Source organism: Rhamphochromis longiceps, linkage group LG14 (assembly GCF_057381845.1).
Source record: "Rhamphochromis longiceps isolate RC_006_pf linkage group LG14, R_longiceps_female_GT1.1, whole genome shotgun sequence".
NCBI lineage: Eukaryota > Metazoa > Chordata > Actinopteri > Cichliformes > Cichlidae > Rhamphochromis > Rhamphochromis longiceps.
In genome coordinates, this window is record NC_140570.1 from 27,643,028 (window position 1) to 27,665,784 (window position 22,757).

The 22,757-nt window shown below is 40.0% G+C and overlaps 2 protein-coding genes and 1 long non-coding RNA gene across 3 annotated transcripts; 2 read left to right on the forward strand and 1 right to left on the reverse strand.

Annotated features, from left to right (window-relative positions):
* Window positions 1-1,368: 1,368 nt before the first annotated feature.
* Window positions 1,369-3,620, reverse strand: LOC146654269 (uncharacterized). The gene is made up of 3 exons (XR_014907156.1): window positions 3,451-3,620; window positions 2,329-2,448; window positions 1,369-2,246 (listed from the first exon to the last, which is right to left on the reverse strand). It is a non-coding gene; the product is annotated as an uncharacterized LOC146654269 (long non-coding RNA).
* A 5,300-nt stretch (window positions 3,621-8,920) lies between these two features.
* On the forward strand, window positions 8,921-12,770 carry LOC146654270 (extracellular calcium-sensing receptor-like). The gene is made up of 9 exons (XM_085380558.1): window positions 8,921-9,063; window positions 9,154-9,448; window positions 9,584-9,670; window positions 9,980-10,249; window positions 10,329-10,526; window positions 10,619-10,885; window positions 11,139-11,366; window positions 11,480-11,603; window positions 11,857-12,770. The coding sequence occupies exons 2-9, from the start codon at window positions 9,182-9,184 to the stop codon at window positions 12,768-12,770; spliced, it is 2,355 nt and encodes a 784-aa protein (XP_085236684.1). The 5' UTR covers window positions 8,921-9,063; window positions 9,154-9,181.
* A 2,023-nt stretch (window positions 12,771-14,793) lies between these two features.
* On the forward strand, window positions 14,794-18,762 carry LOC146654271 (extracellular calcium-sensing receptor-like). Its single transcript, XM_085380266.1, has 9 exons — window positions 14,794-14,903; window positions 15,159-15,453; window positions 15,611-15,697; window positions 15,879-16,148; window positions 16,450-16,656; window positions 16,769-17,044; window positions 17,298-17,525; window positions 17,621-17,744; window positions 17,849-18,762. The coding sequence occupies exons 1-9, from the start codon at window positions 14,794-14,796 to the stop codon at window positions 18,760-18,762; spliced, it is 2,511 nt and encodes an 836-aa protein (XP_085236392.1).
* The last annotated feature ends 3,995 nt before the right edge of the window (window positions 18,763-22,757 follow it).

Genomic DNA, 22,757 nt, shown 5'->3' on the forward strand with positions numbered 1-22,757 from the left:
CAGGCGAGCCAGCGCCCGGATTCAATCCACCTACACACACACAATCACTGATTAACACACAACGCCGGAAAGAGCCAAGACTCAGAAAGCCCTTTGATCCCCCACCTGAACAACAACAAGGTACTCGAACATCCAGCAGGAACAGAAAGCCTAGAGTACCACACAATGTCTAACCTGATAAAGATAGACTCGTTTCATCCTGATAATGGAGAAAATGAAATGCCCATTGTCATCACACGACGCTTATACGGTGTCTCTCGAACCTGGGACCAGGCCAGGAGACGACTAAAGAACTGTCTTTTTTATATATTTAGGTTATTAATCATATCTACTGCATTAACCTTAGGATTTTTATTTACTATTTCGTATTGTAAACTGCAACCCTGTTCACATTTCTGCAAAGCCACATTTTCAATGATAACCCATATAGCTACCAGTACAGCTACTTCAATGTATTTGCAATTAGCACAAATTGATCCTGAGGATGTGCCAGATGTTACCAATGATGTTCCTGATGTGTATATTGACCATTAGGTTGTGAACTATTACATTTTATGATTTGCTTTTTATATTATGTTATTACATTTGTGATTTTTCCTTTCTATTTGAGTTATTATTTTAAAAAATAATAAAAGAGGGGAACTGTTAGGTATTTTAGTACCATGGTAGCATTTACTGGATATTGTTTTATAGTGACATTATACAGGAAAACTCTGTCATTCAATAAGGCCCCTTTGTTTTAGTTATTTTTCTCTTTGACCCAAGAATTGATGTGTGAGAATCACAGGCTGGTACAAGGTTGAAATACCACAGAGATCACTCCCTCAGCTACATTAGTTTCTTAATCTTTTAGGAGACGCCTGTTGAGGCCAAATGGTTTGTTTCAGATTTCACTAATGTAAGAACTCTTTGTTTTGTGCCTTGAAAATATGTCGCTGAGATAATCACAATTGTAGCTGAACTAATAAACTACACAAAGGATGCTTCTTCACCCAAGGGCAGGAAGACGCTGCCTTATCTTGGTCTGTACTGGTTTAAACTGATAAATCTGCTGTCTCATGAATTTTACCCTCTATATAAACTGTTGTACTTGTGAATAAAGTTGAGTCACTTTGGGAAGACAATCTAAAGCAGTCTCTGTTTTCTTGTTCTCCCAAGCTGCTCCCGAGCTGCTCGTACTAACACGCTGAATGGCATGCTTGAATATTACTTGAGAATATATTTGACTGTGTTACAGACTAAGGGACATTCTCTGCTGATAGGTGAAGGTACATTCTCTGCTGATAGACGTCCACGCCTCGGAGGAAGCCGATCCACGGAGTAGGCCCTGGAAACAGTTTCCTTCAAAATGTATTTCTAGTTCTCGCTTTGTAGATGTACTCTGTAGGCTCAATTACATGAAAATTATTCTTGAAATAAATATTTCTCTTGTAATCAGTAGATAATGCACCTTTTGGTTCTGTTGAGATAATTAATGGGTTGGTTTTGAAAAGTGCATCATTTATATTTTTAATTACATCATCATCTGCCTCAATGTTCTGTTCAGCAAGCACCTCTTTGATTCTTTGAAATGAATGAACCTGAGAAAATTTTAAAATGTCACTAATTTCCTCAATAATTCTCTGCAAAGCACTTTTAGAAACATGTAACAATGTTTGCATGCATAGAAAAAGTCTAGCTATTTTATGTTCAAGACATTGGTAATCTACAAACTCATTGTCCTCTTTATCACTTGATGCTACACCTGAACCACTTGGTAATGTCTCTGGCTCCTGAGAGGTATTTAAGGATTTATCAGGGGAGCTACTTTCACTAGGACATGCATTTGCATGAGAAATCAGTCTAATACAGTTTTTTATATCTTTTGAGTTTTTGTGCTTTCTGCTTGTGTGTGACGTAAAGGTTGATAAATTGTTGGTAGCATAGTCACATTTTTGGAAAGGACAGGATACAGTCTGATTTTTTTTAAGTGCCTTAAAATATGTGAAATAAATGTATGCTGTGAGCAGTTTTCCTTAAATTCACAAAAATCACAAAAAAATGTTGAGATCTCCTGCCTTTTCTTAGCCCTGTTGTGTGATCTGCTGAGGTGAGACTTCAATGCCCCTCGTGTCCTAAACGAACAGACGCAGTCACTGTAAACACAGGGCAAATGAAATCCTCTTCTATGTCGTAGCTGGTGATGTCTTAAGAGTACTTCTTGGCTTGAACAGACAAAAGAGCAGAACTGGCACTGCATACAAAAGCTATAATGAGAAGAGAGGAGAGGACAGTGTCAACAATTCAAAAGAAACCTGAATTAATCTCAAATTACCAAAGTTACATTACCTGATAATGTGTTTGGGGCAGGGGGCAGGCACTCCTGTTCTGATTCCTCTCCTTACCAACTCCTCATCAGTCCCTCATAAAATCAGGACAAGCAGTGGTCTGGAGTTGGCTTTTAATTCTCTAAATAAATAAAAATAGCAATTAGTTTTAAAATAAAATACCAGCTTCCTGACATTACTTAGGAATTTTTTTTCTCCTGTCCTAATTTTTTTGGCTCACTAAAGTGAGCTGATTCTGCCTTGTAAAATGCCATGTGAAACACAGTAAAACAAATAATTTACAAAACATACATTACATCAAATGTTTAATTTATTATTAACAAATTGTATTCTACATGGAATGCACCAACAGTATACTGGGATGTATTATGTAAGCCAAGGATAATTTTGTGTGATTGGTTTTACAACTTAGAATGACAAACATTGGATTGAGAGTATGAGTGGGATAAAACTCCTGAAGCATCTGTTTAAATTATCAGTGCATTTATTAATGGTGCTCCATAAATAAACCAAAACAATGTTGTTTTGTGCATAACAAAAAGCTCACAATTGTGCAGTCAAAATGTAAAATAAAAGATGCTGAGCATAATAACAAAGACAGATTTCGCAGCTGCTCTGTTTCCAAGTTCTACTGCGCAACTGACAGCCTGGAGTTTGAAATCCTCTTTGTAACCGTGTCTCTTACAGGTGCCATTTATGGTCCTTACACACATAATATGGTAATATTACGTTGAAGCAGAGTAGTATCACTCTGCGAGGCTCCTCGGTAGCCGTAATGCTCCAACAATCCATCAAGCAGTGCAGCTTCATAGCTTACCAAAGTCGTACCAAAACATTTTTTGACATATTTTTTTAAGCTGTGTACCACATAAAATTGGTTCGAGGTCAGTAAGCACAACCAGAATTCATACATAAGGCAGACTGTCGATTTTTGAGATGAAAGGATTTTAGGCCGTGCGTCAACGCGTTAGCCCGGTTAGCTCACTAACGCCACCCAGCCCCACGCACGGGGTGATCCGCGGTGACTAGTTAACGGAGATTTGCCCCGTTAATGCAGTTATGGCATTAACTTTACGCTGACAGCACTAAAATAGTAATCTTCAAATGTTTTCTTTTTACCGACCAGCTCCTCTTTGATAGCTGCCGTGTCCATCTTGTCGTTGCCTGCAGGTGAAGCGATGGGGGAGGGGGAGTTGTGTTCAGTGAAGGAGAGAGGCGGAGTAACACAGCGTAGAGACAAAAGTGGACGAAAGAGAGGCAAACTTGCGGCTCCACGAGTATAATTATAATGTAACATAGACTATATCGATATAAACGATATTGTCACATCTCATATTTCATTTAGTTCATTTAGTGGAGCTCGCTGGCCATGAGGACTCCACCACCCCGTTGACACAGAAACTAAAGCACACATTTTATTGGCTAAATGTGATTCGAACAAATTAAATGACATGGCAGCAGGCGCCCCCGAACTTTATTTTATTTTATTTAAATAGCGGCGGGGGGTTGCTGCCGTTGGTCATGAGTGAGCCAGCCTATTTTGTTTCGTTCGGTGGTATGGCGGCCACAGACTGCACTTCATGAAATACGCATAGGGGGTGTCGCGGAGGCTTGTCAGATATGAGCGCGCCTCTTTAGTAGCGAAGTTTGTCGGATTTTCATTGCTTTGTGACATGGCACGTAGTTTGTGACATGGAATCTTAAATGATATAGTAAACACATACCCATTAGCCACAAGGCTTCTTAGCCAAGAAAGTAACGCTATGCTAAGTTTCGGAAAAATACGAAGAACTTCAGTTGTGATATTTCTAAAAGACAAATTGAGACTGTTCAAACATATACTGTCTGATATAATAAAAGAAACATTACTTGCCTTTAGAAACTTGAGATGAACGATCTATCCAGCTCCTGGTATAAAAAGCCTCACGTTCTCATTAAGGCAGACGGGCAGGTGGCTTTCAGTCCTTGCAAAAGCGCAAAGTAGACCCCGTAGCATCCAAAAATATGAGATGCGCATGCGTACTCAGGCACAGAAAGGCGCCAACAGCTTCAACTCATGTAAAACTTGAATTCATTCATTTTGCCAGCAATAAATTTCATCTGAGACCAACTTTTGCTCCAAAACGTTAAATGATTAGTTGAAACCCTTAATGTATTTGAGTTTATGGGCCAACTGAACTTTTATTGTTGAATTGTGAAAGAAATGACTGTAAGCTCAACAACTGCAAGTTTGATTTTTTACAGTGCATTTACCTCCCACTTGCGGCAAATGTTCTGTACTGCCTTAGGAGCCAAAGCCTGTTTAAGCTCCGGTTACCACCCCCAAACTACAGGCAGACAGAACAGCAAGAACTCGAGACTACTTTTTGTTGTGTCACTGGCTACACTGAAAAAAGAAAATAGTTGAACCAACTTAATTGAATTATTTCAATTGGTAACACCAAATTTAATTAAGTTCTTTGAAATGAAGTTAATACATTAGATTAACACAACTGATTTAAGTTACATGTACTTAATAAATTAATTGTTGTCAAATAAACATTTTGCATTAATCCAACTTAAAATTAAGACATTTCAACTTAAAGTTTTCAGTTTTTCCAACCCAATAATTTGCATAACCCAAAAGTAAAATATTGCTCTTTGCTAACCTAATAATGTGGTTTAGTGTAAATTACTTTTTGTAGTGACTCTAAAATGAAATTTTAGTTTGTTTAATAAAGCTTAAATCAAATTTTTAAGTTGGCTGAAAATATTTTTCAAAAATTCAAAATCCAATGTTTTTTTTTTTAATGCTTTATTGTATAAATGTAATAAAGTATTACCTTTATGGCAACCAACACAGCTTTTGGTCAAACACATTACACATTTGTCCTTTTTAAAACACATATGCACAAAATGCAAGTAACGCTTAGTAGGACCACAAAGTTGTCATCAAAGTGTAAAGTGCAACACAGTATTACACAAATATCAATCTCAACACATATAGTGTCAACTATGAAAAAGTGCCCCAAGAGTATACAGAAACTTCCATTCAGCGCTATCTCCTGCTAACTGGCTCCCCGCTTCACGGGGAAAGGCAAAAAGCCCCCAAACAAACCAAAAACCAAAACCCCCCCCAAAAAAACAAAAAACAAAATGGTGGTGGCTAACCAACTGGACATAGTAGTGGTAGACAAGCAGAAGAAGACCGCTGTAAAGACAGACATAGTGATCCAAAATGAAAGCAACATAGAAGAAAGAACAAGAAGCTGAAGAAGTGTCAAACTCGAGAAGATTTGGAGGGTCAGAGTAACAGTGGTCCCAGTGATAATCGGAGCACTAGGTGCAGTGACTCCCAAGCTTGGTGAGTGGCTCCAGCAGATCCCAGGAAAAACATCTGAGATTGCTGGGTAAAAGAGCGTCGTTTTAGAAACAGCTAAGATACTGCACAAGACCCTCAAGCTCCTAGGCCTCCGGTAGAGGTCCTAAGCTTGAAGGATATTCCGCCTCCAGGAGCGAGAGGTGAATTTTTATAGTTTGATTAGATTATTTTGCAAAGGGGCAAGGGCATAGATTTGGCATGGACGGAAGGGACATGTCCCCACCAATATCCAGCGATTATTGAATTGTCCCCACCAATAATTTGATCTCTTCGAGTAAAGAAAAACAAACCTGATAGAAAGAAAAAACGATCTGTCAACGTCTCATTCACCCAGCGGTGCAGATAGAGTTAAATTACGTTCTCTATTGGAGTCCTACCTCATGTGACAAATATGGCCAATGTGACTGGTTGTGCCTTTCAAGGAGCTCTGTTTAGTTTTAGCAGCGGCAAGCCTGCGCCGCGAGGAGGAGAGGAGGATGGCAGCAAAAAGGAAGAACCTGGATATAAGAAAGTATTTTTCAAAGAAACCTGTAAGTCACTTAAAGCCAAGTTCACTCATAAAATGTGTCCGTCATAATAATGTTACAGGCTGTGCTAGGCTTTGGCCCACATCAGTCTAAAAATGTAACCATGAATAACGTGTTTTGGAAAGTAACTGCACAACATGCATTAGTTCTCTCAGTCTCAGAGCAGCATTTCTAATTTTGATTGAAACTGTCAGAGAAAACGGCAGCCTCGAGCAAGCCAGGATATTAGTTTACAGAGGCTGTTAAAATTGTATGTCTAACGTTAAAATGTTGGTGAGACAATAATTTCATCCTAATGGTACTGACATATTCATAGGGTTAATTTTTGAGACAAAATATCATGAGGTAGTCATGATTTTGCAAATATTTCATCTTGTAGTGCAGTTTACACAAATTGTTTTAAAAATGCACTCACCCTACAAACATTACTGATGAGTCAAGATCTGCACAAATTGACAGAAACACTGAAGCAGCTCCACATTTTATTCTTATTGTCAGGTATGTCCTATTTGTCAGGTGATAGAAAATAATGGTGATACAAGATCACAGGTGAAATTGGATGATGACTTATTGGTTCATTACTGTATTTGAAGCACATATGTGACTGCATGTATTTGGAATGTCTCACTGTTATTTATCAGGTGACAGAGGCAGCTCTGCCATGTTGTAGCTCAGACAGAGGTGAAGATGCGAGGTCACAGGCGACTGACTGATGATTTGGTGCTATAGATTAACTAGTATTTATTATCATGACAATTGTTAGGCTGCTGAAGTAAATTGATTTATTAGTGTATATTTGACAAAGAATCTGAATTGACATGTCTCACTTTTTATATGGCACGAATCAATGTGTTATTTTATCAGGTGGCAATATGTCCTAGTGCAGTCAGAGGGGAAGAGCCAGGGCCAAAGGTGAGGTACATGTTGGGCGACCGTGGCTCAGGGGGTTGGAAATCGCATCTGTGACCGGAAGGTCGCCGGTTCGATCCCTGGGCTCTCTGTCCTGGTCGTTGTGTCCTTGGGCAAGACACTTTACCCTACTTACCTACTGGTGTTGGCCAGAGGGGCCGATGGCGCGATATGGCAGCCTCACTTCTGTCAGTCTGCCCCAGGGCAGCTGTGGCTACAACTGTAGCTGCCTCCACCAGTGTATGAATGTGAGAGTGAATGAATAGTGGTATTGTAAAGCACTTTGGGTGCCTTGAAAAGCGCTATATAAATCCAATCCATTATTATTATTATTACATCAAGCACATAGTAATAATTTTAATCTGAGGATAAAACGCATGTACTGAGGCTAAAAGAAGCTTCAGTGCTCTCAGAAGACTAAAAAGATGGGTAAGGTCAACAATGACTCAAATGAGATTAAACAATGCTGCTCTATGTCCACCAGGAGACACTGGACAGTATAGATGTAAAACCAATATGCCAGCAGTTTATCTCAGTTAACAAGAGGAGAAGGCATGTGTTTGGCTCCTTCACATAGCGGACATTGAGTTGTGGTGTGGGACACCAGTAGTCCATGTCTGTTGCTGTAACAGTAGTTCATGTTTAGAATAAAACATCTCAGCTCACTGATCTGATCGGGGCAATGGTGCCTAAAATGTTGCATAATTTTGCTGAGAGATCTTTTACTTTGTGGTAATCTTAGATGAGTAGTTTTAAGGACAAAAACCACCAGGTCATTCAGTGTTCCCTTAGTGCTAATGTATCAGAGATGTTGGTGCAGTATAACTGAAGTAATGTTGTTAAGTCCTCAAAGTCATATTCTTTTATTGTCATGACTGTATTTGAAGCCATTTTTATTTTTGTATGATACCTGATTTATATGGAATATGACTGAAGTAAACTAAAGTCTAAAATACTTAGTCAGCCATTTGTTTAATAGTAATTTAACATTATCTAATTCACATATAAAACCATGAATTGTAATTTTAAATGGTTTAAAAGCATGTAGAATAGGATATGTAGGCAAGTATATTTCTCCTTTTTTTTATCAAGAAGCAAAGAGAAAAAGGGAAAAAAAAAAGAAACAAGGCACTGTTCGATGGTTGAATCATCTGTCCCCACCAATGCCAAAATCAAATCTACGCCCTTGCATAGGGGAATTGCAGTAAATGTAGTAGTAAATAAAGTATTTTTTTTAATTTACTGAAAATAAGTATGTCATCATTTTCAAAATTCAATGTAGTGTGCATTTCCTTGGCAATGCAAGAAAATTTTTTCTAAAGATCTCTTTCCACCTAAGTGCCACCTAAGGTGAGAGCCTTATATTTTCTTGTGAACTGTAAATCATAGGATTTATATAACCAGTGACTGGCATGTATTTTCAAAGAAATACAGGTAGATTAAGAATAGTCTTCTGATTTTCAAAGCAACAGTTTTTAAAAATTAACCTTATTTATAAAATGTGTAATATTGCTAAGAGCTTGGATTTTTCACAATACCTGCTGATGTAGCACAGTTATTATGAAATTTCTATTATGCCCATCCCACATTACTGTCCATGCCCTGGTGGGTGTGGATCAAAAAGTGATGAAAGGGGTTGACATAGGCTTCTATATAAAATCAAGGAGCCATGAATACAAATAAAAAAGAATGAGGCAGTTATGGGGGGCTTTCTTGTCAGATATTTGCTTATGTTTATCTGTCTGTTAATGATTTTATTGTCTTCCTTTCTGGAGTCTTCCTTTCCACCTTCATCCTGTAAATTGCAAAATAAATTTAATCTCAATGGCATACACAGGCCTGGGGATGTAATTCTGGGAGGGTTATTTGAAGTCCATTACAGTTCTGTATTCCCTGAGCGGACGTTCACCTCAGAGCCAGATCAGCCTAACTGCCGTGGGTAAGTCTCATCCATGTAGCTGACAAAATTCTCTCATTACTATTATTGCTTAGAATTTAGTTACTCTTTTTCATTTTTTGTGTATTTTAGATTTGACACCCCTGGATTCAGACATGCCATGACCATGGCCTTTGCTATTGATGAGATAAACAAGAATTCAAAGATACTTCCTAATGTGACTCTGGGATACAGCCTTTATGACAATTGTGCTACACTTGAGATTGGGTTCAGTGCAGCATTGTCATTAGCCAGCGGTCAAGAGGAGCAATTTTGGCTTCTGGAGAACTGTTCAGGGACCCCTTCAGTTGTGGGGATTGTGGGTGATCCTTTCTCCACATTTTCTATTGCTGCCTCAAGTGTTCTTGGTTTATTCAAGCTTCCTATTGTGAGTTTCCCAATTCTACTTTTTTGTGTGCTTCTGATATACTGCATTTTAATTGATCTACATTGTTAAATAAAATTATCTGAATGTCCCTTGCAATTTGCACAATTGGATTTTATAATATATGCTTCTTGACAGGTGAGTTATTTTGCCACTTGCTCCTGTCTGAGTGATCGACAGAGGTTTCCATCCTTCTTTAGAACAATCCCAAGTGATGCTTTCCAGGTAGAAAGTTGCACAATAAGAATTAAGTTTTTATCTGAGGTTAATTACTGACAGAAAACTTAGACATGAGCCAAACCAGTCAAAGAAATACTTTTTGCAAAATTTTGCATATTTGCAAAAAGTATTTCTTTAAATAAAAATACAATGTATTTAGGTAAAAAGTGTTATCATGAGAAGTTAACTTTTATTTAATGTTATTTTTTAAACTTTCATTAAATTAACTTTTTGATATTAGACATGAACAAGCAAATTTTCACTAAAAGAATATTTACACATGTACACTAACAACTTCAATCTCTTTTCATGTAGGTCCGTGCTATGATTCAGATTCTAAAACACTTTGGCTGGACATGGGTAGGTCTGCTAGTCAGTGATGATGATTATGGCCTCCATGTTTCCAGATCCTTCAAGTCTGACTTTCTTCAATTAAGTGGAGGTTGTTTGGCCTACTCAGAGATTTTACCTTGGGAAGATCATCCAAATGAATATAAGAAAATTGTGGATCTGATGGCCAGATCCACAGCTCGTGTTGTCATTGTGTTTGCACATCAAATACACCTGATTCATCTCATGACAGAGGTTAGGGAAAATATCATAAAACACATTGCAGGTAATGTATTACAAGAGAGTAAAAACATAACTGCAATGCAATCCACAGGTGGTGAAACAAAATGTGACAGGCTTGCAGTGGATTGCCAGTGAAGCTTGGACAGTAGTTGGTGGACTCCATACCCCTGAATTTATGCCATTCCTTGGTGGAACACTAGGCATTGCCATCCGACGAGGAGAAATACCAGGCTTTAGAGACTACTTGTTAAAAATTAATCCCGCAGAACAGAATAGTGCAAACAACATGGTGAGAGGGTAACTTAATAAACTTCAAGTCAAATTTTCTGTAGGTTATTTTTGTTGACCTGTTTTTGTTTCTCTGGTTGTTGTGCATTTTAGGTGAAGCAGTTTTGGGAAGATACATTTCACTGTAGATTTTCAGCAGACTGGTTGGAAGATGGTGGGACACTTTGCACTGGAGAAGAAGAGCTTAGGAATGCTGAGACTGAACTTTTGGATGTGACTGAACTCAGGCCTGAGTATAATATTTATAAAGCTGTGTATGCTCTTGCACATGCCCTTGATGACATGCTGCACTGTGTTCCAGGGAGAGGACCTTTTATTGGGCACAGCTGTGCCACTTTGCAAAAATTAGAGCCATGGCAGGTTTGATGTCATTTTATACTCCAGCCATTCATATTTTACCAAAACTTTATGGAAGAAAGATAATTGTGTAGCAACTAATAATATAGTTTCATGTCTCGCTGCTTTAAAGAGACAATAGCAAGAAGTTTTATTATTAATTACTGTATGATTGTACATTGATGAACTAAGTAATAGACTTAATTCCAGGTTGCTCCAATAATTGGTGTATAAAAGAAGAAAAAAGTTCATAAGCCTTTATCTATCACTTTTATAGTTGATGTATTACTTGGAAAAAGTCAATTTCACAACTCCATTTGGTGATCAAGTATTTTTTGACGAGAATGGTGATGCCTTACCTATCTATGATATCATGAACTGGCTGTGGCTCCCTGATGGAAGCACTAAAGTTCAGAATGTGGGTGAGGTTAAGATGTCAGCTTTCAAAGGTGAAGAAGTCACACTTGATGAAAACAAAATCTTCTGGAACTTTAAATCAAAAGAGGTAAATTCTCCTATTCATACAATTTGCTTTCAAACAAAAGGATAGTAGAGTACACAATACAAGTATAATTGGTGTTAAATAACTTTTTAAAAATAATAATTTTTACCCTTAAGCCAACTACATCAGTTTGCAGTAATAACTGCCCTCCAGGAACACATATAGCAAGGAAGCGGGGAAAGCCTGTGTGTTGCTATGACTGCATCCCTTGCTCTGAGGGAAAGATCAGCAATAACACTGGTTTGTATCATTTGACATTATAATGCATGAGATGTGCGATGTTTCTTTGTGTTTAGCAGTGTACGGTCCTATGGTGGCTTTTATTAACACCAAGTCAAAATTATTGTGAGAGTGGTTTCCAGTTACACATCAATGAAAATATTACTAGATGAAAATACTGACTGTCCATTTTATTGTACAAGACACTCATAATATGACAAAACAGTGTGAAACCAAATGAAGAAATCAATCTAAATTCTTCCCATTTTTTTAGATTCCTTAGAGTGCACCAGTTGTCCAGAGGACTTCTGGTCAAGCCCCCAGAGAGATCACTGTGTTCTTAAGAGAACAGAGTTCCTCTCCTACCATGAGCCCCTGGGAATCTGCTTGACAACCACCTCACTGTTGGGCACATTTATCTGTACTGTTGTTCTAGGAATTTTCACATATCATCGCAGCACACCTATGGTGCGTGCAAACAATTCAGAATTGAGCTTTCTGCTTTTAGTGTCACTTAAGCTGTGTTTCCTTTGTTCACTGTTATTCATCGGAAGACCCAGACTTTGGACATGCCAACTGAGACATGCAGCATTTGGGATCAGCTTTGTGCTTTGTGTCTCATGTATCCTGGTGAAAACTATGGTTGTTTTGGCTGTGTTCAAAGCCTCCAAGCCAGGAGGGGGAACCAATCTTAAGTGGTTTGGTGCTATGCAGCAGAGAGGGACAGTTCTGGTTCTTACTTCCATTCAAGCTGCAATCTGCACTGCCTGGCTTGTCTCTTCCTCTCCAACTCCACATAAAAACACCCAATACTACAATGACAAAGTGGTGTATGAGTGTGCTGTTGGGTCTACAATTGGCTTTGGAGTGTTACTGGGTTACATTGGTGTGCTGGCTTTCCTTAGCTTTCTGCTAGCATTTCTAGCCAGGAATCTTCCAGATAATTTCAATGAGGCCAAATTCATCACATTCAGCATGCTGATCTTCTGTGCCGTGTGGGCGGCCTTTGTCCCTGCTTATGTAAATTCTCCTGGAAAATATGCAGATGCAGTAGAAGTATTTGCCATCTTGGCCTCAAGTTTCGGGCTATTGGTGGCACTGTTTGGACCCAAATGTTACATAATTCTGCTGAAACCAGAGCGAAACACAAAGAAGGCAATCATGGGTCGAGAGACCACCAAGCCATAAAACCAACATCTGTAGGATAATGACCAAAAATATATTCATATTAATGCAGCCATAATTTGTCCTTTAAATGTTTTTATACAGTTTTACACATTAGTATTGTTTATTTGTACTTTATTTGTACTATAACAAGTACCCATGCATATCTCCCACATCATTGAAAACGTCTCTGAATATCTCTCAGTGCACAACATTATTGGCGCTGTGTGTCAATTTTGGCTGCTCCTTAGCTTGTTATGTAAACATCTACAATCTTCATGGTCAGAATTCTTCTAATGAATTCCACCCATGATTCTTTAAGTGCAGTGACCTCTTGTTTTACGTCTCTAATGATATTATAATAGTTAACTGGTTGAATACTTCACAGCTTTTATCAAGCCCACTTATTATGGTCTACATCTATATATATCGATATAGATGACAGATATATATCTGTCAGTATAGGCTTTTCAAAGAAGAGAACCTATTGTCACAGAATTCACATATGCTTTGATTTTAGAAAAAGATGACTATATCAAAACGTGACTCATTTTCACCATTTTAAATGTAAATTTTCAGCAATGAAAAATGTTAATATTAAATGAGGACATATCAACTTGAATGATTCCATTGCCACAGGAATGGTATTTACTTAGAATAACCCCTTTCTTTCTTAAGATATGGTTAGTCAGAGCACTCAGAGAGCACAACTCTCCGTGAAGGCCAAGGTCTATGCTAAAACTTTGTTTTATGTTGTTTTTATTTTGCTGGTGTCTGACCTTTGACCTATGATTTGAATGATTACATATTAAATAGTTAAATTTCTTTACCACAGAACTGGTTTGTTGGTATATTTGGCTTGTATATTGATATTTTAAGATATATTTATGCAGTGGGTAATTTTGCAAAACATTGTGGCATCATTGTGATACATTGGGTGTTGTATTTAAAAAAGTGTGTTGTAAAGGTTTTTTTTATCTGTGAAAAAATTTTCAAGAAACTCATTGTTTTCTTGAAAGTTTTTTCAAGGTCAATTCTATCCTCGGACTCTAACAATGAAGAGTGAAGTCATGTCCCCCAATGCCTAGTATATCATTGTTAAGTTTGAAAATGTCCCTAAAAACTGACTAACAGACAAGCAAATGGAACCAGTTACATATCCCTTCCTGATAATTAAACCAAATATCGATCTGTCTAATGATAAAGGAAAATGGGCTGGTTCTTATAGTTCTAATAGTGCTTTCCTACTCTGAGCACTCAAAGCTCAGAGTGGTACAGAGACACAACATGCCTCTTCCATCTAAAGTTCACATGCATACTCATTCATACTCCGGTGGATGCATCAGGGAGGAACTTGGGGTTAGTATATTGCCCAAGGGTATTTTGCAAGCATACTAAAACAGACAGGGATCAAATCAACCTTCCGATGAGTAGGTGATCTGCTCTACCTCCTAAGTGACATGCTCTACTAAAACAAATACCTGATAGTCAAACAGTCAAATATAGTGATAGCACCAGTACATATATGTAGGTTTATTCATACAAATAGGATATACTCAAACAAAAGACCCTGCTAGGCTATTTGTCATTAAACACATCAAAAATGTATTTGAATATTAAGCAAGATTGACATTCATTTTCCAAATCCAAAAGTACAAAATCTTTAAAGTACATTTTACAAAATATATGGTTCAGTGCTTTTATACATTTATTAATACAGCACAGCATTCAGACTATGTTTATATATTCATATTTATTTCAGTGTGGTGACATGTCTGCAGCCATACCCTTGAGAGTGCTGAAAAAAATTAAACAATGACGCAAAGCATGTTAAAGGGATAACACACCCCTCATATAAAGTAGAGAGACCTTATAAAAGAAACAATGATACTGAAGGTGGAGATCAGTTATGGGGGGCTTCCAGGTCACATATATTTTCACAGGTGTCTCTTTGGTCTTACTTTTTTTCCCTTTTTTCTTTTTATGCTTTGTGTCTTCTTCACTTTCTTTATCTTGTAAGTTAGAAAGAAAGTTTCATCTCAATGAAATGCACAAGCCTGGCGATGTGGTACTGGGTGGGTTGTTTGAGGTCCATTACACTTCTGTCTACCCAGAGAGAACATTTACCTCAGAGCCTCAACAGCCTCACTGCACTGGGTAAGTGTCACACAAATATGACATCAGCAGAGACATGTACAAATAATAACTATTCAAAATATTCATGACAGATCTAAATTATATACAAGATAACTTCTCTATCTTAGCGTACATATGTCAAAATATTAATTACACTTCTTATTTTGTATTAACATACACTCGTTTTAGGGTTCATTTTGTATATCTCTGCTTGTTTTCATGTTTGCAGATCTCTTTTAGTGAACAATACTGACGTAACGTTTGCTTGTTTGTTAGCTTTGATATTGTAGGGTTCAGGAATGCAATGACTATGGTATTTGCTATTGAAGAGATCAACAAGAATTTAAATTTGCTACCTAATGTGACTCTTGGATACAGTCTTTATGACAACTGTGGTGCCCTTGTTGTTGCACTCAGCGGTGCCTTATCACTAGCCAGTGGCCAGGAGGAGCAGTTTCTGCTTCAGGAGAACTGTTCAGGGATCCCTCCAGTCCTTGGGCTTGTTGGTGATCACTACTCAACATTTTCTATTGCTATTTCCAGTGTGCTAAGTTTATACAATATACCTATTGTAAGTTTTAAGTTTCATATTTTTATGCTTGCACTGTGCATTTCATTTAAGTGTAGTATTGATCCCCTGCGGTACATTTTGGCGGTACTTATAATAGCATTTGGACTGGCTTTTACTTGTATGATGTGTTAATATGTCTCTTGTATATTTGTAATAGGTGAGTTATTTTGCCACATGCTCCTGCCTCAGTGATCGTCAGCGTTTTCCAACTTTTTTCAGAACCATCCCAAGTGATGCTTTCCAGGTAAAACATAATTACCAAGTTAAATGAAATATACCATAGTTTCAGGAAAGGACTTTGAAATTATTTCTAATAACTTTGATGTATTTAATGAATAAGATAAATTATAGAGGTTGCATTAATTGGTTTCAGATGTATATTTATAATTTTTTTAAAATAATACACTCATCTCATATCCACTTAGGTGCGTGCTATGATTCAGATTCTAAAACACTTTGGCTGGACTTGGATAGGTCTTCTAGTCAGTGATGATGATTACGGACTCCATGTTGCCCAATCCTTCCAATCTGACCTGGCTAAATCTGGTGATGGTTGTCTGGCCTACTTAGAGATTTTGCCCTGGGACAGTGACCCAAGTGAACTGAAGAGGATTGTACATTTGATAAAGACATCAACAGCTCGTGTGGTCATAGTGTTTGCACATGAGATACACTTGATTCAACTAATGGAAGAGGTTGGAAATAAAAAAATGTTCACATAGATAATTTTTATTGCAGCATTGTACTTTATTTGTCTAGACAAAAATGACTGCCATTGAAGGTAAAATGGGTATTCTAATAATTAGATTAAACTGATAACATTAAAAAGCAGAAACATCACAATGAAACTTAATCAGTTTTATGTTATCAAAATGCCCCAAATGTGCAAGAAAAATAAACATTGTTTATTTAACTAACTTCATATCAATAACTTGATAACTTAATAGCTATAGTGAGAACCTACATAAATTTTGTATTCTAAATTTATTATCATAGGTAGCGAAGCAGAATGTGATAGGTCGCCAATGGATTGCAAGTGAAACATGGACAACAGCATCAGTGCTCCAAACAGCCCACCTCACTCCGTACCTGCGTGGCACATTGGGCATTGCCATCCGCAGAGGCGAATTACCAGGGCTGAGGGAATTCCTGTTAAAAATACACCCAGACCAAAGTGACAATGGAAGATACAACAATAATTTGGTAATAATTCTGAAATAAATATAATTTGAAAGTATATCTAAAATGAATGAGAATGAGACATGAAATAAATAAATATTTTCTATTATCTCTCAATACTTTTATTCCATTACAGGTAAATCAGTTTTGGGAATTCACATTTCAGTGCAGATTTGCACCAGCTCCTGCAGGCTGGCTGGAAGGTGGAGGAGCGCTATGCACTGGGCAGGAGCATATTGAAAATGTGGACACTGAGTTTTTTGATCTTTCTAATCTCAGGCCTGACTACAATGTGTACAAGGCCGTGTATTCTCTCGCATATGCTCTTAATGACATGTTGCATTGCAAGCCAGGAACAGGACCCTTCAGAGGGCACAGCTGTGCTACTTTGCAAACAATGGAACCATGGCAGGTATGGTATCAATTTATACATTTTTGTTTGAAAAGCTACTGTGTCACTGAAGTTTTTGTTATTGAAAAAGGTCCATTATTCTATAAGGGCACTGATATGTTTGCAATGAATTTCCATTATTTTCTTTCCAAAATAAAAGAAATGGTAGAAGTAGTATTTTTTTAAATAATTAAGAAAAATTAGATGAAACAACATTCTGAATTACAGTCTACCTTGATGCTGTTCCTTCTTTTTTTCCATTAACCTTCATTAGCTCATACATTATTTACAAAATGTCAACTTCACCACTCCATTTGGTGATCAAGTATCCTTTGATGAAAATGGTGATGCATTGCCAATATATGATGTCATGAACTGGTTACACCTACCTGATGGACAAATTAAAGTTCAGAATGTTGGTGAGGTTAAAAGGTCAGGCTTTAAAAGTGAAGAACTCACCATTGATGAAGACAAAATGTTCTGGAATTTTGAATCAGGAAAGGTTATTTTTACTTTTCTAAATAACTTCTTTTAAAAAAATACTGAGTGAAGTAGTGTATATTGAACCTTGTATGTAATCAGTTTGTCTTTCTCTAGCCACCCCGATCAGTGTGTAGTGAGAGCTGTCCTCCAGGCACCCGGATGGCTAGAAACAAAGGACAACCAGAGTGCTGTTTTACTTGCATTCCATGTTCAAAGGGAAAAATCAGCAAAAACAACAGTGGGTATTTGTAATTCAAGGATATTTTTATTTTAATTTTGAGAAATTATACATAGTTATATACAATTGATATCATCGATTATATGCCTTCCTATTGTTGTCAGATTCCTTGGAGTGCACCAGTTGTCCAGAAGATTTTTGGTCAAACCCTCAGAATGACCACTGTGTTCTTAAGAAGACAGAGTTCCTCTCCTACCATGAGCCTCTTGGTATTTGTTTGACAACTGCCTCTTTGTTGGGCACATTTATCTGTGCAGTTGTTTTAGGGATCTTTTTCTATCATCGACGTACACCCATGGTACGTGCAAACAATTCAGAGCTGAGCTTCTTGCTCTTAGTATCACTGAAACTATGCTTCCTGTGTTCACTGTTATTCATCGGAAGACCCAGGGTATGGACATGCCAGCTGAGGCATGCAGCATTTGGCATCAGTTTTGTGCTTTGCGTCTCATGTATCCTGGTGAAAACTATGGTTGTTCTGGCTGTGTTCAAAGCCTCCAAGCCAGGAGGGGGAACCATTCTTAAGTGGTTTGGGTCGATGCAACAGAGAGGGACAGTTCTGGCTCTTACTTGTATTCAGGCAGGAATCTGTACTGCCTGGCTTGTCTCTTCCTCTCCAGCTCCACATAAAAACATGCAATACCAAAATGACAAGATAGTGTATGAGTGTGCTGTTGGGTCTACAATTGGCTTTGCAGTGTTACTGGGTTACATTGGTGTGCTGGCTGTCCTTAGCTTTTTGCTAGCATTTCTAGCCAGGAATCTTCCAGATAATTTCAATGAGGCCCGACTCATCACATTCAGCATGCTAAGTTTCTGTGCCGTGTGGGTGGCCTTTGTCCCTGCTTATGTCAACTCTCCAGGTAAATATGCAGATGCAGTGGAAGTATTTGCCATTTTGGCTTCAAGTTTCGGGCTATTGGTGGCACTGTTTGGACCCAAATGTTACATAATTCTGCTGAAACCAGAGAGAAACACAAAGAAGGCAATCATGGGTCGGCTCACTATAAATGAATAGAATTAATATAATTTGGGTTATTTAAATTAATCACTTAATCGGTTGAATTCATTTCACATTTTGTCTCCAACAGTAATAATTTAGGGTCGCTAAAATCTTAAATCTTTTATCAAACAATAGTATGGCTAATAGATTTTTTTTAAGAGCATTATCATGGCAAAATGTTATCTTAGAGAAATTGTAACTTGCTGGATTGTTCGCCTCACCAGATCTTTTCTCCCCTCAAGTTGAAACTTTTGGATCTCAACCAAAAGAATGCACAAGAAATGAAGTTACAAATTCTAACATTCAAAGGAGTTGCAGCTGTAAGCTAAAGATATTCCATTCAGAGAAGATGATTTTTTGTGAATTCATCCTTAAAGGCTACCTGAGAAAACAAACAAACAAAACAAAAACAAAAACAAACAAAAAAATGAATGCTGCCATTGTAAAAAAAAACTGACCTAATTTGAGCTCCTGCTCCTGAAAGCAATGGGCAGACACACACAGACACAGAAACAGAGACAGGGGCAAACAGAAAACAGAAACTGACCATTTGCCTTAAATGTGTTGTAACATTTTGGTTGTCCTCAGTATTTTAATCTTAATATGGGTGTATTGTTTCTCACAATAAATCGATGTGATAAAATCTGTTTCTGCCTAGAGAACATGAATGTAAAGGGTGAAATTCATATTGAGGTTAACAATTAATTAAAGCTTCTGTGCTTGGGTGTTTGTGTGTGTCTGTGCCTGTTGACAAATTTAGGTAGGGATACTATTAGAATAGCAATAATACATATGCTTTTTTCTTTATTGGGCAAAATTAGTAGGAGTTTCAGGGAGTGTAGAACACTGTCTAAACACCTAGATAAACCAGATCCAATAAAAATGCAGAGTCACAGACTAAACATCTACTGAATCTTAATCTATTCTTCACAGATATTCTGATGAAAACGTCAAATAAACAATTAAAAAAAACAATACAAAAATAGTTAGCATCTGCACTCCTAACTCAAATTAACAATAAGTGGTACCATTATGTCGTGAATTAACCTGTCAATAAAATACTTCAGGTTTAATATCTAACATATCATGTAAAATAAACTAACTTTAGCCAATACTTCCATGATGCTTCAGTGCAGATGAAAGCAAATTGTGTTCAGCACATACTTAACATGGCTGCTATGCTAATTCTCAAAACAGGAAGTGATGTCATCATATTATACTCGGACAAGTTAAATGATCCACCCCCACCCCTTTTTTTACACAGAGTATAGCCTTTAAAGAATACAATTATCAAATTTGTTTAAAGTATCTTGGGTCTTATTCACAGCTAACTGAAAAGTATATGAATATATGAAACCAGAGGAATTGTACTTAAATCGTATGCATTCAGCTCTTCCTACGTCACGGTTTCCTTCAAAATATGTCTTTGCAAAAATTGCGTAAAAAGCATTTGCAGCAAAAAAAACCACAATATTCCAGAAACACGCTTTGCCAACTGATCAGCTGTCATGGTCCTGGGCCATGTGGGCCCAGTATTCTTAGTTCCTTGTATTTTTGTATTTCGTTCCTTATTTAGGCCATGTTTTCTGAGTTGCCCTGTTGTGTTGTTCCCTAAGTGTTTTCCCTTCATGGCTTTTACCCCCTGTGTGCCCCTCTGTGTATCTGTGAGCCCTCGTCTCTCCTTATGTTTTATTCCATGTTTCCCCAGCCCGTTATGTCTGTTTTCCCCGTGCTCTCTCTCCTCCTGTCTGAACCTCTGTGCCTGTACATCTCATGTTCATGTATTTCTGTCTGAGTCTCCCTCTGTTCGGCGTCGCGTTCTCCCTCATGCCGTGTGTGGTTCTCCCCGTGTCTTCCGGTATATGTTACTTTAGCTTTTCCCAGTTTAGTGTAGTTTTGCATTGCTTTTGTATCATCGTTATTGTTTATCACCTGTCAGCAATAAAGCTGCATTTTGAGTTTATCCCCCGTGTCTGTGAGTTTGCAATTTGGGTCCTCATCCTGCCTGCCACACGGCCGAATCATGACAGAAGAACGCGACCACGATATGGACCCAGCAATTCACAACCCCTCCGCTGACCTCCGGGAGGATCTGATTTATACAGTGGAGTATCACTGTCAGGAGTGGGTGGTGCTGCCCGAGGGTGAGTACCGGGAGACCGTAGCCGTCCGCCTACAGCGGATGGTGTCCGGACTCCCGTGGCTATTCGGCGCGCTCCACCCCCACATCCAGGACTTCCTCGTCTCCACTGTAGGCGTCCTCCCGGAGCGGTCGCTCCTGTACGAAGAGCCGGAGGATGTTCAGCCCGGCCCGCTGACGGATTCGCGGCCCGGCTCGTCTCCTCCCCCTTCCCGGAGAAAACGGCGTTCACGTCGTCGCCGTTCCCGAGCAGCGGAGCAGTTTTCACCCCTGGGAGAGAGTGACCGTGTGTCACACTCTCAGCCCGAGCTTTCGGATCCCAGACTTCTTAACCCGTGCACAACTGTGAGTGGCTCTGTTTTTTTAACACCGGACTCGGATAATTCTGTCCCCTTTTGTTTGGACTCCGGAGACACTGTACAGCGACGCACCACCCCACAGCCGGACACTCGGACTTCCAATTCACCTGCTGTGGTGAGTGAGGACTCTGTGTCTTTTCCAGACATAGTGACTGTTCGCTCAGGGGCTGTGTTTTGTGTGGCGGATGTCGACGCGAGCTGCTTATCGCCGGTGCAGCCACCAGCAGCCCAGTTAGCCGCCCCGCAGACACACTCAGCTCAGTTAGCTCCCCCGCAGCTACTCCCGGCTCAGTTAGCTCCCCCGCAGCCACCCTCGGCTCAGTTAGCTCCCTCGCAGCCACCCTCAGTTCAGTTAGCTCCCTCGCAGCCACCCTCAGTTCAGTTAGCTCCCTCGCAGCCACCCTCAGTTCAGTTAGCTCCCTCGCAGCCACCCTCAGTTCAGTCTCCAGTGTCACCCCCAGTTCAGTCTCCAGTAGCTCCAGTGCCGCCTGTAGCGCAGGCCCCAGTAGCTCCAGTGCCGCCTGTAGCGCAGGCCCCAGTAGCTCCAGTGCCGCCTGTAGCGCAGGCCCCAGAAGCTCCAGTGCCGCCTGTAGCGCAGGCCCCAGTAGCTCCTGTAGCCCAGTCCCCAGTAGCTCCTGTAGCCCAGTCCCCGATAGCAGTATGGTCCGCTGGTCAGCTTAACATTCAGCCAGGGGTCCCAAATCTCCCTGGCTCTGCATCAGCTCCTGCTGGGAGCTCGGATGAGCTCATCCAGGACTCCGCGGCTCCCACGCCGCCATCTACCTCATCCGCTGGAGGGTCCGAGGGGCCCGTTCAGCCTCCTGTCTCCGCTGGAGGGTCCGAGGGGCCCGTTCAGCCTCCTGTCTCCGCTGGAGGGTCCGAGGGGCCCGTTCAGCCACCAGCTGCTCCACCGGCAGCCTCGTCCACGTTCGCTGCAGCTCTAGCGTCTTCGTCTTCGCCTGGCCCGGCTTCATCTTCGCCTGGCCCGGCTTCATCTTCGCCTGGTCCAGCCTCCGAGTCTTCAGCCTCGCCTGCCGCAGTCTCCGAGTCTTCAGCCTCGCCTGGTCCAGCCTCCGAGTCTTCAGCCTCACCTGCCGCAGCCTCCGAGTCTTCAGCCTCGCCTGCCGCAGCCTCCGAGTCTTCAGCCTCGCCTGGCCCAGCCTCAGCCTGTGCTTCGTCTGGCCCAGCCTCAGCCTGTGCTTCGTCTGGCCCAGCCTCAGAGTCTTCGTCCTCGTCTGGCCCAGCCTCAGAGTCTTCGTCCTCGTCTGGCCCAGCCTCAGAGTCTTCGTCCTCGTCTGGCCCAGCTCCAACTTTGGCTTCTGCTCCTCCTGGTCCAGCCTCAGCCTCTGCAGCGACGCCTGGTCCGGCCCCCGCATCGCCATCGTCTGGTCCTGCCTCGTCTGGTCCTGCCTCGACTAGTCCTGTGCCCACCAGGCCATGGCCAGCACGCCTGAGACTGGAGAGCCGCCGCTGCCTTCCGCGCGGCCGGCCCCCTGAACTGCTCCGTCGTC